The sequence below is a fragment of the Carassius gibelio genome, chromosome B3 (assembly GCF_023724105.1).
Source record: "Carassius gibelio isolate Cgi1373 ecotype wild population from Czech Republic chromosome B3, carGib1.2-hapl.c, whole genome shotgun sequence".
NCBI classification, from domain to species: domain Eukaryota; kingdom Metazoa; phylum Chordata; class Actinopteri; order Cypriniformes; family Cyprinidae; genus Carassius; species Carassius gibelio.
The window spans coordinates 664039-678662 of record NC_068398.1 but is presented as its reverse complement, the minus strand read 5'-3'; the positions used below and the strand labels follow the sequence as shown (position 1 = coordinate 678662).

The 14624-nt window shown below is 40.5% G+C and overlaps 1 protein-coding gene across 1 annotated transcript; it reads left to right on the top strand.

Annotated features, from left to right (window-relative positions):
- Positions 1 to 11813: 11813 nt before the first annotated feature.
- On the top strand, positions 11814 to 13848 carry LOC127952176 (uncharacterized). The gene is made up of 2 exons (XM_052550569.1): positions 11814 to 13640; positions 13751 to 13848. Exon 1 carries the CDS (start codon positions 11977 to 11979, stop codon positions 13372 to 13374), a length of 1398 nt encoding a protein of 465 aa, XP_052406529.1. The 5' UTR covers positions 11814 to 11976; the 3' UTR covers positions 13375 to 13640; positions 13751 to 13848.
- The last annotated feature ends 776 nt before the right edge of the window (positions 13849 to 14624 follow it).

Sequence of the window (14624 nt, the reverse complement as noted above, 5' to 3'; positions counted from 1 at the left end):
ATCATTTGTGTTGTGAAGAGTCTTTTAATCAGTACATGTTAAAAATCTGTTGTACCCCTCAGAGTAACAGCTTTAAAGAAATTAGGTGTTACAGCTTTTAATATCCAAATCCATTAAAGGATTTTTAGGCTGCATTAATTAGGGGAACCGGAACCGGAAACACTTCACATAACACTGTACTTTCTACATCATTAGAAGAATGGCATCTACGCTAATATTAGTCTGTTTCTCTCTTGTTCCGAGGTCACCGTGGCCACCAGATCCAGTCTGTGTCCAGATCAGAGGGTCACTGCAGTCACCCGGATCCAGTACGTATCCAGACCAGATGGTGGATCAGCACCTAGAAAGGACCTCTACTGCCCTGAAAGACAGCGGAGACCAGGACAACTAGAGCCCAGATACAGATCCCCTGTAAAGACCTTGTCTCAGAGGAGCACCAGGACAAGACCACAGGAAACAGATGATTCTTCTGCACAATCTGACTTTGCTGCAGTCTGGAATTGAACTACTGGTTTCGTCTGGTCAGAGGAGAACTGACCCCAACTGAGCCTGGTTTCTCCCAAGGTTTTTTCTCCATTCTGTCACCGATGGAGTTTCGGTTCCTTGCCGCTGTCGCCTCTGGCTTGCTTTGTTGGGGTCACTTCATCTACAGCGATATCATTGACTTGATTGCAAATAAAAACAGACACTATTTAACTGAACAGAGATGACATCACTGAATTCAATGATGAACTGCCTTTAACTATCATTTTGCATTATTGACACACTGTTTTCCAAATGAATCTTGTTCAGTTGCTTTGACGCAATGTATTTTGTTTAAAGCGCTATATAAATAAAGGTGATTGATTGATAAATAACTATTTTTTTTTTTAATTTCCTTCATGCAGAGAGTGCATTTAGCACAACCCTTTTTTTCAATTTTCTGAAAAAAGGCAGACAGTATGAATGTGTGTTTGACTGCATGGACCTTGATTGTAGTTTCACGTTTCAGCCCAATTCCAACTGCATTTACAGCCTCTATCCATCTGTTGCACAAGAAGTGCCTCACTTTCCTCAATTTCCCTCATTCTGCAAATGAATACGGAGTTATTTTTGCAAAACTATATCATAACGGAGTTCAAATAGTCCACTCTGCTCCTTTCCACAATGTCTTGTTTATATGCTGCAATATTTCTCGCCCACTCTGGGGTTGCCATAAAATGTAGAATGTTATGGGTCCATCTTCAGCAGTCTATTTGTGTCAATATTACCTGATAAAAAAGGACCTCCTTAAAAATAGCAAAACCAGCTGGTGATCACCTAAGCCCACTCAACAGTTCCTTGAAATTGGAACTAGGATTAAATTGTATAGTTTGTATATAAACACTGATGTCTACAGAAGCAATCAAAATAGAGAAAAGCACCTTTTGAAAGTAACATGGAGCATGAAATAACAATTATATCGATTGCATTGTTACACCGCCAGGTGGCGACAAGTGACTTAAATGTATTTGTTATTGAATCATTCAAGAGATTCGTTCAAAAAACAGTGATTCATCCATTAATGAAACAAGCAAAGTACCGGTATTTATTATATTAATATATTGCTATATAATACTAAATAAGATATGTATTAATATTAGGGCTGGGAATCGCTTAAAAAAAAATAACTAATTAATTGCACAATTTGCTGTAATTAATTGCATTTCCTCCAAGCTTGTAATCATCAATAATTAAACTTAGAATCACCGGAAAAAAAGGAACAGAAAATAGCCCTATATTAAAATAATATTAAACATCAATATATCAATGTATTATTATTTTTCAATAATCAATCAACATAATCAATTTAAGATTTTTTTTCAAAAATTTTTTTTTTACTAATTATAAAAATAAACTATAGTCCTAAAAAAGCTATTATTTCCAGAGCATGTGATCAGAGCAGGTCATTTTAAAGGAATAGTTCACCCAAAAATAAAAATTCTGCCATCATTTACTCTTCCTCAAGTTGTTCCAAACCTTTATGACTTTCTTTCTTCTGCTGAACACAAAAGAAGATATTTTGAATAAAGTCGGTAACCAAACGACTGATGGACACCATTATTGACTTCCATAGTAGGAAAAAAAAAATACTATGGAAGTCAATGGGGACCAGCAACTGTTTAATTACCAACCTTCTTTAAAATACCTTTTTTGTGTTTAGCAGAAGAAAGGAAATAATACAGGTTTGGAACAACTTGAGGGAGAGAAAATGACAGAATTTTAATTTTTGGGTGAACTATTCCTTTAACATTGTTGCCCAGCATGACTATACTAGCTCAGCAAACAGAAGTCTACAGAGAAATGTCACCTTATTTGAGCAGACTTTGCTTTTCCAGTGCTTGATCGGTACATGATTTGAGCGTTTGGGCCGTGAAGGACAGAGCAGAACATTTCAAATTAATTGCAAAGATTAACGCGTTAATTCCCCCAGCCCTAATTAATATTAATAAAACATCCTAACTATCAGCATTGGCGTGTTCTACCTCTTTTACTGACGGCTTACAAAATGAAACAGGTAACGTTAGCACAACAACCATTACTTGCACTCGCACAAATTAGCAGTAACTTACTCCTGAATATATTTTTAGGTTACTGTATATATCGACGGATTACATTTTTCACGAGCACATGCGACCAAAATGGTTGTAATTTCGAGCCTAACAACTTTTTCTATGTAGCTACAGTCATCCATAATTTGATCTGGACTTGATGTAGCTAAATCGTACTGATAGCAGGTTACACACAGACACACAACATATTACCTCTGCCTAGTTAATTAGGTAAACCGGAACCGGAAACACTTCACATAACACTGTACTTTCTACATCATTAGAAGAATGGCATCTACGCTAATATTTGTCTGTTTCTCTCTTGTTCCGAGGTCACCGTGGCCACCAGATCCAGTCTGTGTCCAGATCAGAGGGTCACTGCAGTCACCCGGATCCAGTACGTATCCAGACCAGATGGTGGATCAGCACCTAGAAAGGACCTCTACATCCCTGAAAGACAGCGGAGACCAGGACAACTAGAGCCCAGATACAGATCCCCTGTAAAGACCTTGTCTCAGAGGAGCACCAGGACAAGACCACAGGAAACAGATGATTCTTCTGCACAATCTGACTTTGCTGCAGCCTGGAATTGAACTACTGGTTTCGTCTGGTCAGAGGAGAACTGGCCCCCCAACTGAGCCTGGTTTCTCCCAAGGTTTTTTTCTCCATTCTGTCACCGATGGAGTTTCGGTTCCTTGCCGCTGTCGCCTCTGGCTTGCTTAGTTGGGGTCACTTCATCTACAGCGATATCATTGACTTGATTGCAAATTAAAACAGACACTATTTAACTGAACAGAGATGACATCACTGAATTCAATGATGAACTGCCTTTAACTATCATTTTGCATTATTGAGACACTGTTTTCCAAATGAATGTTGTTCAGTGCTTTGGCGCAATGTATTTTGTTTAAAGCACTATATAAATAAAGGTGATTGATTGATTGATTGATTAATTATTTTGTATAGTATTTTAAAATGTAATGCCAGTACGCCATATTAAGTTAATTGCCTGCGAGCTTCTCCTCCTGTCTGTACGGTAATGCGACAGAGAGCCGAGTGGTTATGACGCAATCTTTAGCCTATTTTTTACAAAAACGGTTTATACGGGGCCATAATGTAACATAGAAGGTAATGGAGCCCTTTATACATTGTCGTGTATCTTTAGAAATAAATAATGGACAAACGAAGTCTTTAAACGCCTCAGATGTAAAGTTATTCGCCTGTCAAAGTGACGCCAAAATGAATGGGAGTCAATGGGAATGCTAACGCAAGTGAAGTTCTGCTACAAGATGGCAGCCCCCACCCGACTTCAACTTCCGGTCGAGTTCCTTGCCGCCTGGTAATATTTCAGGAAAGAATAACAGATCATTTATCAGTATACACAACAGAGCTGGTTGCAATTTTGTTGGCCTTGGAACGGGTAGAGGAAATGATTTAAATAACTCTGGGAAATATACAAGAAATTATATAATTCATAAAATGTGTTTGGTTTTGCATAAGTTAAAATGCAAAGGATTTAAAAAATCAGGTTTCTCTGGGTACCTGTACATGTTGGAGTGAAAGGGAATGAGGAGGTTGATAAACTTGCAAAACAAACACTGAAACACAATAGAATATTACAGCTGCAAGCAGCGATGAACGGGCCCTCGCACCCGGGCTCACCACCACCCGGTCCCTATAGGAGGAACCGTGAACGTTGGGCCATATGCTTATAAAATAGTGAGTGCACTCCCCCCACCCACAATTCCATCCGGCCCGAGACTAGAACTCACAACCCTTCGATTGGGAGTCCAACCCTCTAACCATTAGGCCACGACTTCCCTTTAGTAAATATTTTTGCCACATTTCCTGGTGCCAACAAGTGGTGTTATGATTATAACTGAATATCGCCATGTAAATGTCTTTAGGCTAGGACTCTTACCAAACATGCAAACTTTCAGGCAGATCAGACATCTCATGTTTAAGTTAGTATGAAATAAGTCATTCCTGTTGCCAGCAGGCGGCGCTATACTTATAATTGAATATTGGACTTTAGTTGTGTTCAGGACAGGACTCTTATAAAACCTGTGAAGTTTGGGTCAGATTGGGAATTGTATGCATGAGTTACAACAACTTCATGTTTCATAATATTAATAGCATCCTTTAGCACATAGTAAGTGTTGTTAGAATGTTTGAAAATATTTCTAGCATGATTAGCACACAATGGCAAATTTTATTGTGTTCCAAATAGTGCATAAAATTGTTAAACATGACACTTGCTGTTGCCAGCAGGTGGCGCGATGACTACAACTGAATACGGGCATGCTGATGTGTTCAGTATGGGACTCTTGTCAAACGTGTTAAGTTTGGGGCAGATCGGATGTTGCTAGCTTGAGTTACAACAACTTCCTTATTCAATGCCATAGTTGCATGCTTTAACACTTAGCTAATGTTGCTAGCATGTATTAGTATGTATCTAGTATGTTGCCAGCCTATTTAACACTTGTTTACACTTTTTAATTTGTTCTTAGAAGTCCATAACAGTGTTAACCTTGTCACTTCCTGTTACCAGCAGGTGGCGCTATGACTATAACTGAATTTGGTCATGGGTGTTTTTTCAGAACAGAACACCTATTACACGTGTGAAGCAGTGGCGGCTACTGGTCTATCAGAGAGGGGAAGCTCATTTTCGGCCTAAATCATAAAATTGTCTATTTATTTAAAAGTAAATTCTGCCCTACGTTCCTTTTCAAGAAAATGGTCTGTGACCCTGTCGTACCAACTAGGAGTCTTTTCAAGTGACGTGACCAGTGTCCTCTCAATGGCCAGCAGAGCTAGGCTGCTTAAACGGCCTTGGCCCATTGTGTTTCGGGTGTAGGACTTGAGTCACTTTAAACAGAAGAAGCTCCTTTCTACACCTGCAGATGTAGCTCCAATTGTTGCCACTAATGAGAACAGTTTGTAAAGCTGAGGCATTGCACTGTCCAACTCCATGTCTTTAAGGAACACCAAGTAATCACACAGCTTTCCCCTGTTACCCTGCAAGTCCTGATCTGAATACAGGACTTGAAGTCTTCCTGAATCAAAGTGATGGCCATAACTTTTCAGGACACTTTGGAAGGCCTCCTCTGGAAATACCTGTCTCATGTCATCAAATTTCCCTGGATTGACTAATTCTAAGAAGAGCATGCTTTCCAAATTTGAAAAACGTCGAGGAATCTGCTCCAAGATATTATCAAGGATGGCCATGTACAGATTTCTGTATCACACTTGGGGATCCTGCAATTGGGTCAGACGGCGCTTTCTCATGGGCTCATCTCATGGGTCTGATGTGAGATCTGCTGTTTTGGCATAAATGGCTTTGAAAGCCCCCTCTGACCTCTTCTCTTTGACAAATGCAAGAAGAGATTCAATTCTGTTCTTGCAGTAAAGAACATCCATTGCCCTCTGCTGGACAATATCAAAGACCACATCAGTCTCAGAGAAGATTTGTTCATATGTGTACAACATGAACACAAACTCAAAATCCTCCAGTTTCCTCACAAAGCATTTGGCACAATCCAGTGTATCATCATCCATTGTTGTATCCGCAATGATGTTCTCAAATGTCTGTAGGAGGCCATCATAATTGTTTGCCACAGTGCCCACTATCCGTGATGAGAAATTCCATCGAGTAGGAGCGTTTCTGGGCAACCTTGAACAGCCTGCAGACTCCAGAAAAGATGTCCTCTTTGTGGATTTTGAAAAAAATGTGGCAAATCCAGAGAGTGATGCAAAATAAATTCTGCACTCAGGCAAGCATTTAGCCCCCTGTGACAGCACCAGATTCAGTCAGTGTGCATAGCAATGCACAAACATTGCACTGGGGGCTATTGCTTTCACTTTGGCCTGCAGAGCATTGAGATCTGAAGCCATGACAGCAGCCCCATCATAGGTCTGTGCCACAAGCTTGTCCTTAAAATTGTAGCCCTGCATGTTCTCATTTAATATTTAAAAAACGGACTGGGCATCTCGCCCCACCGAAACATCAAAAAATCCAATAAAGCGCTCCTGAATTTTACCTGCAGTATCCACATAGCGAACAATGACAGAGAGTTGGGCACGGCAGGATATATCAGTTGTTTCATCCACCTGCCATCCAAAAAAGGGAGCATCCTGAATTTCATCTCTGATCTGATCAGAAACGGTGGCTGCAAGAGCAGAGATCAAATCATTTTGAATAGTATGGGACATACCATTAAACACAGTTGAGGACTCGAATTGTGTGGACAGGACAGAGTCATATTTAGCTAATGTTTCTGTGAACTCCCTGTAATTCCCCTTGTTGGATGATTCACTACTCTCATCATGTCCCCCTAAATGACAGCTCCTGCCGGCCAAGCAAGGATGTCACATCAATAAGGCGGTTTAGGAAGGCCCTGTTTTGTTTGACTATTTCATTATGTTTAGCCACTTGAATGCGAGCACCTTCATTTATTGCATGCTCAACCCTGATCCTGCCCATGCAACTTAATCTTGCTCATGCACTCACATGTTCATTGCTCTTTTCATGTCATTTATATCCCCGGTCAAAGTTAGACAGATCTCCAAACCCCACCTTTGACCAAACAACACATCCGTGAGATGGTTTCATCAAGAGGCATGGCCAGCAGTACATTTTATTTGTCACAGCACTTCCAGTCAGCCAGCTAACTTTGTCATACCAGGAGAGCTGAAAAGACCTGTTATTTTTCCCTATCTTTTGCACTAAATCAATCGTAGGTGTTGATCTGCCCTGCTGTTTAATTCTAAGTTTTTCCACGTAAGGAACACTTTAAAATGGCTTCGCCAAAATCAGGTCGACAATATTAGCACCGTCTGCCATCATGCGCAGTTTCACTCACGACGCTAGCCTAGCCTACTAACGTTATATGAATGAATGAATGAATGAAGGAATGAATGAATGAACGCTCTAAAAAAATATTAAAGAAATATCAAGCAAATATCAAAGAAATAGGTTGCAGCAGTTTTTATTTCGACTGAACTTGAGAAATCCGTGATGGGACTGAGCCAGGTGGGGGCTGCCATCTTGTAGCAGAACTTCACTTGCGTTAGCATTCCCATTGACTCCCATTCATTTTGGCGTCACTTTGACAGCGAATAATATGTACACATTATGGCCCCGTATAAACCGTTTTTGTATAAAATAGGCTAATGATTGCATCATAACCACTCGTCTCTCTGTCGCATTACCGTACAGACAGGAGGAGAAGCTCACAGGCAATTAACTTAATATGGCATACTGGCGTTACATTTTAAAATACTATACAAAATAATTAATCAGATTACTTACTTCTGCTCACTCACGACAAAGAACTCCCCGCTCAAGCTCGCCGTCTCTGCAAGATTAACGATGGCAGTTTTCACGCACAGCTACTAGAAGATTTACATCAGTCAGACAGGTTGCTGACGTCGTCAAGCTTCGTTTGCGCGTCAGAAATGGAAGTACTAAAAAACGCTAAAAATGGGCTTCACTTTTCTCAATTGAGTTCCAATGGGGTCGCTGTGTCCATTTCTTGTACTGTCTATGGACTGAGCGCGAATAGCTTCAGTGATTCCTTATAGTACAGAATCGCTGTCAGTCAAAAGGAGATGCAGTCTTTCGACAGACCCTCCAATCATCACGCAGAACCTCGGAGTCCGGGCCAGCCCACTCCCCATTCACCCCCAGAGACGCTGAGCGTCCGTGTTTCGAGGTGCTGAAAAAAAACGTTCAAAGCAGCCCCATTGAAGTCAATGGACGCTGGGCTTCAATAGGGAAATGCACTGTGACGCTGCGGGAATGTATGAGAAGGAAATCGAGTCAGCCGACCTGCTATATGTAACTGATTCTGAACGAACTCGTCTTTGAGATGAATGTTTTCTAACGCATTTTTAGTCAATAAAATGTTAATACAATAGAACATATTTGACCATTATTTTTGTGACATTATAAGGGAAGCCGAGCTTCCTTTGCAGTCTTAAAGAAATCGCCACTGGTGTGAAGTTTGGGGAAGATCGGACATTGCTTGCCTGAGTTACAGCAACTTCCTTTTTCACTACATTAGTAGCATGCTTTAGCACTTAGCTAAGTGTTGCTAGCATGTATTAATATGTATCTAGTATGTTGCAAGCCTATTTAACACTTGCTGATGCTTTTTAATGTTCCAAGGATTCCATAACAGTGTTAACCTTGTCAACTTCCTGTTACCAGCAGGTGGCGCTATGACTATAACTGAATTTGGTCATGGTTGTTTGTTCAGGACAGAACACCTATCAAACGTGTGAAGTTTGGTGAAGATCGGACATTGCATGCCTGAGTTACAGCAACTTCCTGTTTCACGGCGAAACATCAAACTTTGTCTGGTCACCAGGGACACACCCCTTGACGAAAACTCAAAACCTTCGCAATTTAACATCACAAAGGTCTTATGATGACCCTCACCAAATTTTAAGATAATCCGATTAAAACTGTAGGAGGAGTTCGTCAAAGTACGAGGCATGGAAATGGAAAAAACTGCACAAAAATCATACAGGAAATTCAAAATAACTTACTTCCTGTTGGGTTTTGGATTATGTACCAAGATACTTTTTTGTAGGTAATGGTGTGTTACATGTGTGTACCGATTTTCATAAATGTACGTGAAACACAGCTCGAGGCGCACTCCGTTGAAATTTAACAGGTGACGCTATCGGGCCATTTTGCCACACCCACTTCTGAAACCTATATCAGATGTAAATTTTCACCAGTCCTGATGCGTGTGCAAAGTTTCGTGAGTTTTGGAGCATGTTTAGGCCTTTAAAAATGCGCTTCATTACGGAGAAGAAGAAGAAGAAGAAGAAACGGAGCAATTCCAATAGGGTCCTCGCACTGCAGTGCTCGGGCCCTAATTACAAGTTCCATATAGTGAATCTGAAGCTAAAACATTCATTAAAGCATATGCAAGATCAAAATGGCAGGACCCTGCAAACACGTCCACTTGGGGCCCACATGGGCCTCACTTGGGCTAGTTGGGCTTTGGCTGGGCATGGGCTCAGAGTGGGCTTTGTTGTTGGGCCCCACATGGGCAGTAGATGGGCTAAACTCAGTGGGCTCCAGCTAGGGCTCCACAAGATATTATGTTTTTATATATATATTCAAAATTAATTATGTCAGACATGGATGCTTTTTTTTAACAATAGCCACTAGGCTAGGGTCACTTTTTATATGAATATTATTAGACTATTAAGCTATTTAGAAGCCATAGCAATTTAATAGTGGTCTGAAGCACTATACAACTTTCAACAGACAAGTTTGCCACAGCAGGTTGCACAAAATGTTCAAACCTAAGCAGCGCGCATTGTGTGCAGCGCACATCCGGAAAGCTCCACCCCCATCACTGAGCGAAAGAAGTTTGCCCAGCAACAATTTTGCCGCCTTGAGTCTGCTGTCCGTTAAGGATCCATTACGGTGTCGACTGGACAAAAGACAGGTAAGACTCTGCTTCAATGTATAATAAACAGGGGATGATTTTACAGTATGATGTATGTTAACCAAAAGCTTTTTTGGAAAGTATTAGTTAAGAGGCCAGGGACTAGCTTTTCGCAAATGTAAACAATTAAACCTGGTTAAGCATGCGTTGAACAGACGAGTTTAATTTATCAAGTAAATATCATGCATAGCTTATTTTGAGTGGTTGATTTGAATATATTGTTTAGAAGGATTTGATTGCGAACTTGTTAGCAAGGCAGTCGAACAGGCAGTTAGCAAGCTGTTTAAAAAAAACCCTCTAAAATGTCCATTTCTCCGCTTTTACCATCTGGTGGCATTTTAATGTTTGCACTTGTTGCATTTACAGTTAAAGCAAAAACACTGATGAAAGTACATTTGATTGTCAGCAATCTTTTATCGGCTAGGGTGTTGTAAGGCACTCATTGCCGCCTGGATTTGCATCCCATGGCCGCGGGAGCACGCAGAGAAGCGGAGTTTAACTGCTGCACTATGAATTCACCTCTTAAATGGAACAAATAGCGACGTGGAAGGGTTTTCCATAGTAATAAGGGACTCATTTATCTAAATAAATATGTTTATTTGTCTGTTACATTAAGGCGACGTGTGAATTGTTTAATGCGTCGTTTAATATTGTGGATTAATCTACAGTGTTTTCCTAAGTTCCATATTGCCATGCACTTTAGCTACAAAGGCCGACTGATACAGGGGTTTTCCTACATTTTTTCGCGGCCGCCATAGCAAAAACATTTGTCCCGCCATTTGATCGGTGAATGCCTGCTGGGCGAAAATAAGAACGAGCAGAGAGAGAGAGAGAGAGCCACGCCCGGCCGCGAGCGCACACTCTCACCGTCTTCAAACACGATCGAGCAGAGAGAGAGCCCCGCCTGGCCGCGCGCGCGCACACTCTTGCGGTCTTCAAACAGCACGAGCGCTGTCTGGCTCTCTCTCCCTCGCGCATATTAATCGAAATCAATTGAAACACGATAGTAAAGGGTTCGGCCTTAACAGAGAGATAAATGCTATCTTTCAAATAGTTTACTTATCAAATTGAAGGCTACTAAGAACAGATGGTAGAATCAGCCACATTAATACCAGCTTACCAAACTATATGATTTGCAATTGTACTCTAGAGTTTGTCATTCCCGATCCCCTGTAATCATAGCTAAAAACTAAAATGTTTTTTTTTATTTTCTATTTTTTTAATATAGAATAATGGAGTGTTCAGAAAGAACTAAAAGGAGGAAAATATCAGCGAAAGTGGAGGAACATTTGCGTCTCCTTGAAAAGGAGTCTATGATTGATGATTTGTTGGCACATGATTCTGAAAACGAATACCAACTGGATGATTTGTTAGAGCATACTGAAAGCGAAGATTCCATGGACACTTTCTACGATGCTTGTGATCAGAACTGTTTTGAGAATTCATCAATTGATTTAGAAGATGAAAATTCCTCAGATTCTTTTTATGATTTTAACAGTTCCTCATTTGATGATTTGGATTCTGAAAACTGGGTTCCAGGTGATATGCCTGGTTGTGATAGTGACTGTGATTTGCATGGAGATGTGTGTTCTGACTTGGAAGATGACAATGATGATGATTCGCATGGGATTGCAGAGTGGGCTGCAGAATTCAACATACCACAAACAGCACTGTCTGCACTTCTTAAAATCCTAAGGAGAAAGGGTCTTGATATCCCAATGGATGGCAGAACTCTTATGTCAACTGACAGATCTTGCAATGTGGCTAATATGGCTGGGGGGTCCTACTACCACTTTGGAATCGAAAATGCTCTCATAGCTGAACTAACATCTTTAGGACATTTAGCAAATGTGACTGATACTCTCACACTTCGAATTAACATCGATGGATTGCCCTTATTCCGTAGCTCCAGTTTGAGTCTGTGGCCTATTCTGGGTATGATTAAGGAAATTCCAGAGTGTAGTGTCTTTGTAATTGGAGTGTACTCTGGTGTGTCCAAACCCGCAAATGTGCAAGAGTATTTACAAGAATTCATTGTAGATATGAAAGCAATTTCTCAGAGTGGTATTGTGTACAATGGTGTACATTTCAGGGTACCATTACCTGATGCTTTTATTTGTGATGCACCTGCTCGTGCCTTTCTTAAATGCTCCAAAGGCCATACGGGCTATTATGGGTGTGAGAGGTGCACTCAAAAAGGCCAGTACATTAATGGGAAGGTGGCTTATCCTGAAATATCAGCAGAGCTCAGGACAGATGAGCAATTTGGCAGGCAAGGCTATCAACAGCACCAACTGTCAGCCTCCCCCCTAAATGACCTGGGTATAGGTTTAGTTACCAGTTTTGTGTTAGATTATATGCACCTTGTCTGCTTGGGGGCAATGCGTAAGTTAATATTTCTTTGGTTGAAGGGGCCGCTGAAATGCAGGCAATCTATGAAGTTTTTTGTTGTAATGTCAGCATATATGGTTTCTATCAGGCAATATCTACCTAGCAATTTTGCAAGGAAACCACGATCCTTGTTTGAATTCAGCACATGGAAAGCTACAGAGCTTCGGCAATTTTTACTTTACACTGGGCCTGTTGTTCTCCTCAATAATATACCCAGTATAATGTACAGAAACTTTTTACTTCTATCAGTATCTATGAGAATACTTCTGAGTCCGGCCTTATGTTCTCCTGACAATTGTGACTATGCTGAGGAGATTTTGAAACTCTTTGTAACAGATTTTGCTGCAATTTATGGTGCTGAATTTGTCAGCTATAACATGCATTCATTGATCCACCTAGCTCAAGATGCACGAAATTTCGGCCCGTTAGATAGTGTTTCAGCTTTTCCCTTTGAGACATTTTTAGGTAAACTGAAAAAACTTGTCCGTCGGCCTCAAAACCCTGTCCAACAACTCGTCAGGCGAATCCATGAGAAGCAGAAAGTGGCAAGCCAAAAGACCACATCAGTTTTCAGCCCACTTAAACAGCTCCACTTTTCTGGACCATTGATTAATTCAATTGCAACATGGGAACAATACAGGCGTTACAATGATGGACAGACACTGATCTCCTCCTCTCGTGGCGATGACTGTTTTTCTGTAGGGGGAAGGATTCTTATTGTGCGGAACATTTTGTCACATTCTGGAATTGTTAAAGTCCTGTGTAATTTCTTTGAAACTGCCAAATCCTTTTTCACCTATCCAATGGACTCATCATGTCTTGGAATTCTTTTTGTTTTTAATTTATCTGAAGACTTGCAGCTGTTACCTGTGGAGGAGTTAAAAACAAAAATGGTGTTATTGCCACTCAAGACTGGATACGTGGCATTGCCACTCCTGCACTAGTGTGCTATTTATTATTATTTTTTATTGTTTGTTTTAATTTTTTTTTGTATGTATTTGTTTTTCTTTAAGCATGTTACCTTTCGCGATAGTTGAATTTATAAATAGTGGAGGATTGGCAGTTATACCGACCAAGTGGTTTATCGGGCCTGAGGAGGATGAATGCTACTGGCCACCAGCAAGGATGAACATGGCAAAGGCGGTCATAGAGCAACAGGACCCTCACACTGACTGGGCGACATACAAGTTGACTGTCAAGAGAAAAGTCGGTAAGGTGTCCATTTGTACGAGATTATCTGACATGATGAGTTCACTGTTGGTTCAGTTTAAATTAGCTCTGAATGAAACTAATTGCCACTCATTTGTCTGTCTCCCAAAGCAACGTATGAAATTGCCCGCACAAAATTAGTCGAGTATGAACAGAACACAGATGTACCAACCGAATCTGATTCTACAGAGAATATGGGAAGGGGGAGGCGCAAAAAGAGGTGAGGGTATTTGAACTACTACTACTAAATGGATGATGAAAATTTGAATTTCCCAATGACACAGGAAGGACAAGTTTTGTGGGAGTTTTGTTAAGTGTACCGTATTTTCCGGACTATAAGTCACACTTTTTTTCATAGTTTGGCTGGTCCTGCAACTTATAGTCAGGTGTGACTTATCAAAATTAATTTGACATGAACCGAGAGTAAACATTACCGTCTACAGCCGCGAGAGGGTGCTCTATGCTGCTCAGTGCTCCTGTAGCATACCACTGAAAACATTTACTGAAAACAACTGAAATCTGTTAACTGAAATATTAACTTAAAGACAACTGAAAAAGACTGAATGCAAACAAAATGCCCCCAAAAGAAAATCCTATTCTGCAGATTACAAACTGCAGGTAGATAAATATGCAGCCGATCTGATAGGTGACAGGAGCACTGAGCAGCATAGAGCGCCCTCTTGCGGCTGTAGACAGTATTGTTTTCTCTTGGTTCTTGGTTCTAAATCAATGCGACTTATAGCCCAGTGCGACTTATATGTTTTTTTCCTCGTCATGAAATATTTTTGGACTGATGCGACTTATACTTAGGTGCAACTAATAGTCCCGAAAAATACGGTATTTGGCTCAAAGCTGTCAAAACTAGGGAGGTAGACAACAGATATACAATTAACCAATAATAAAATTAAATGTAATCAATTAATAAAAGTAACAATCACATGTTTAGAGGGTTAAAAGAGATGTATACAAATGGATGTGTGCATGC

What these genes read in the sequence shown, in the direction of transcription:
- LOC127952176 (XM_052550569.1), top strand. Translation starts at nt 11,977, where the DNA reads ATGATTAAGGAAATTCCAGAGTGTAGTGTCTTTGTAATTGGAGTGTAC.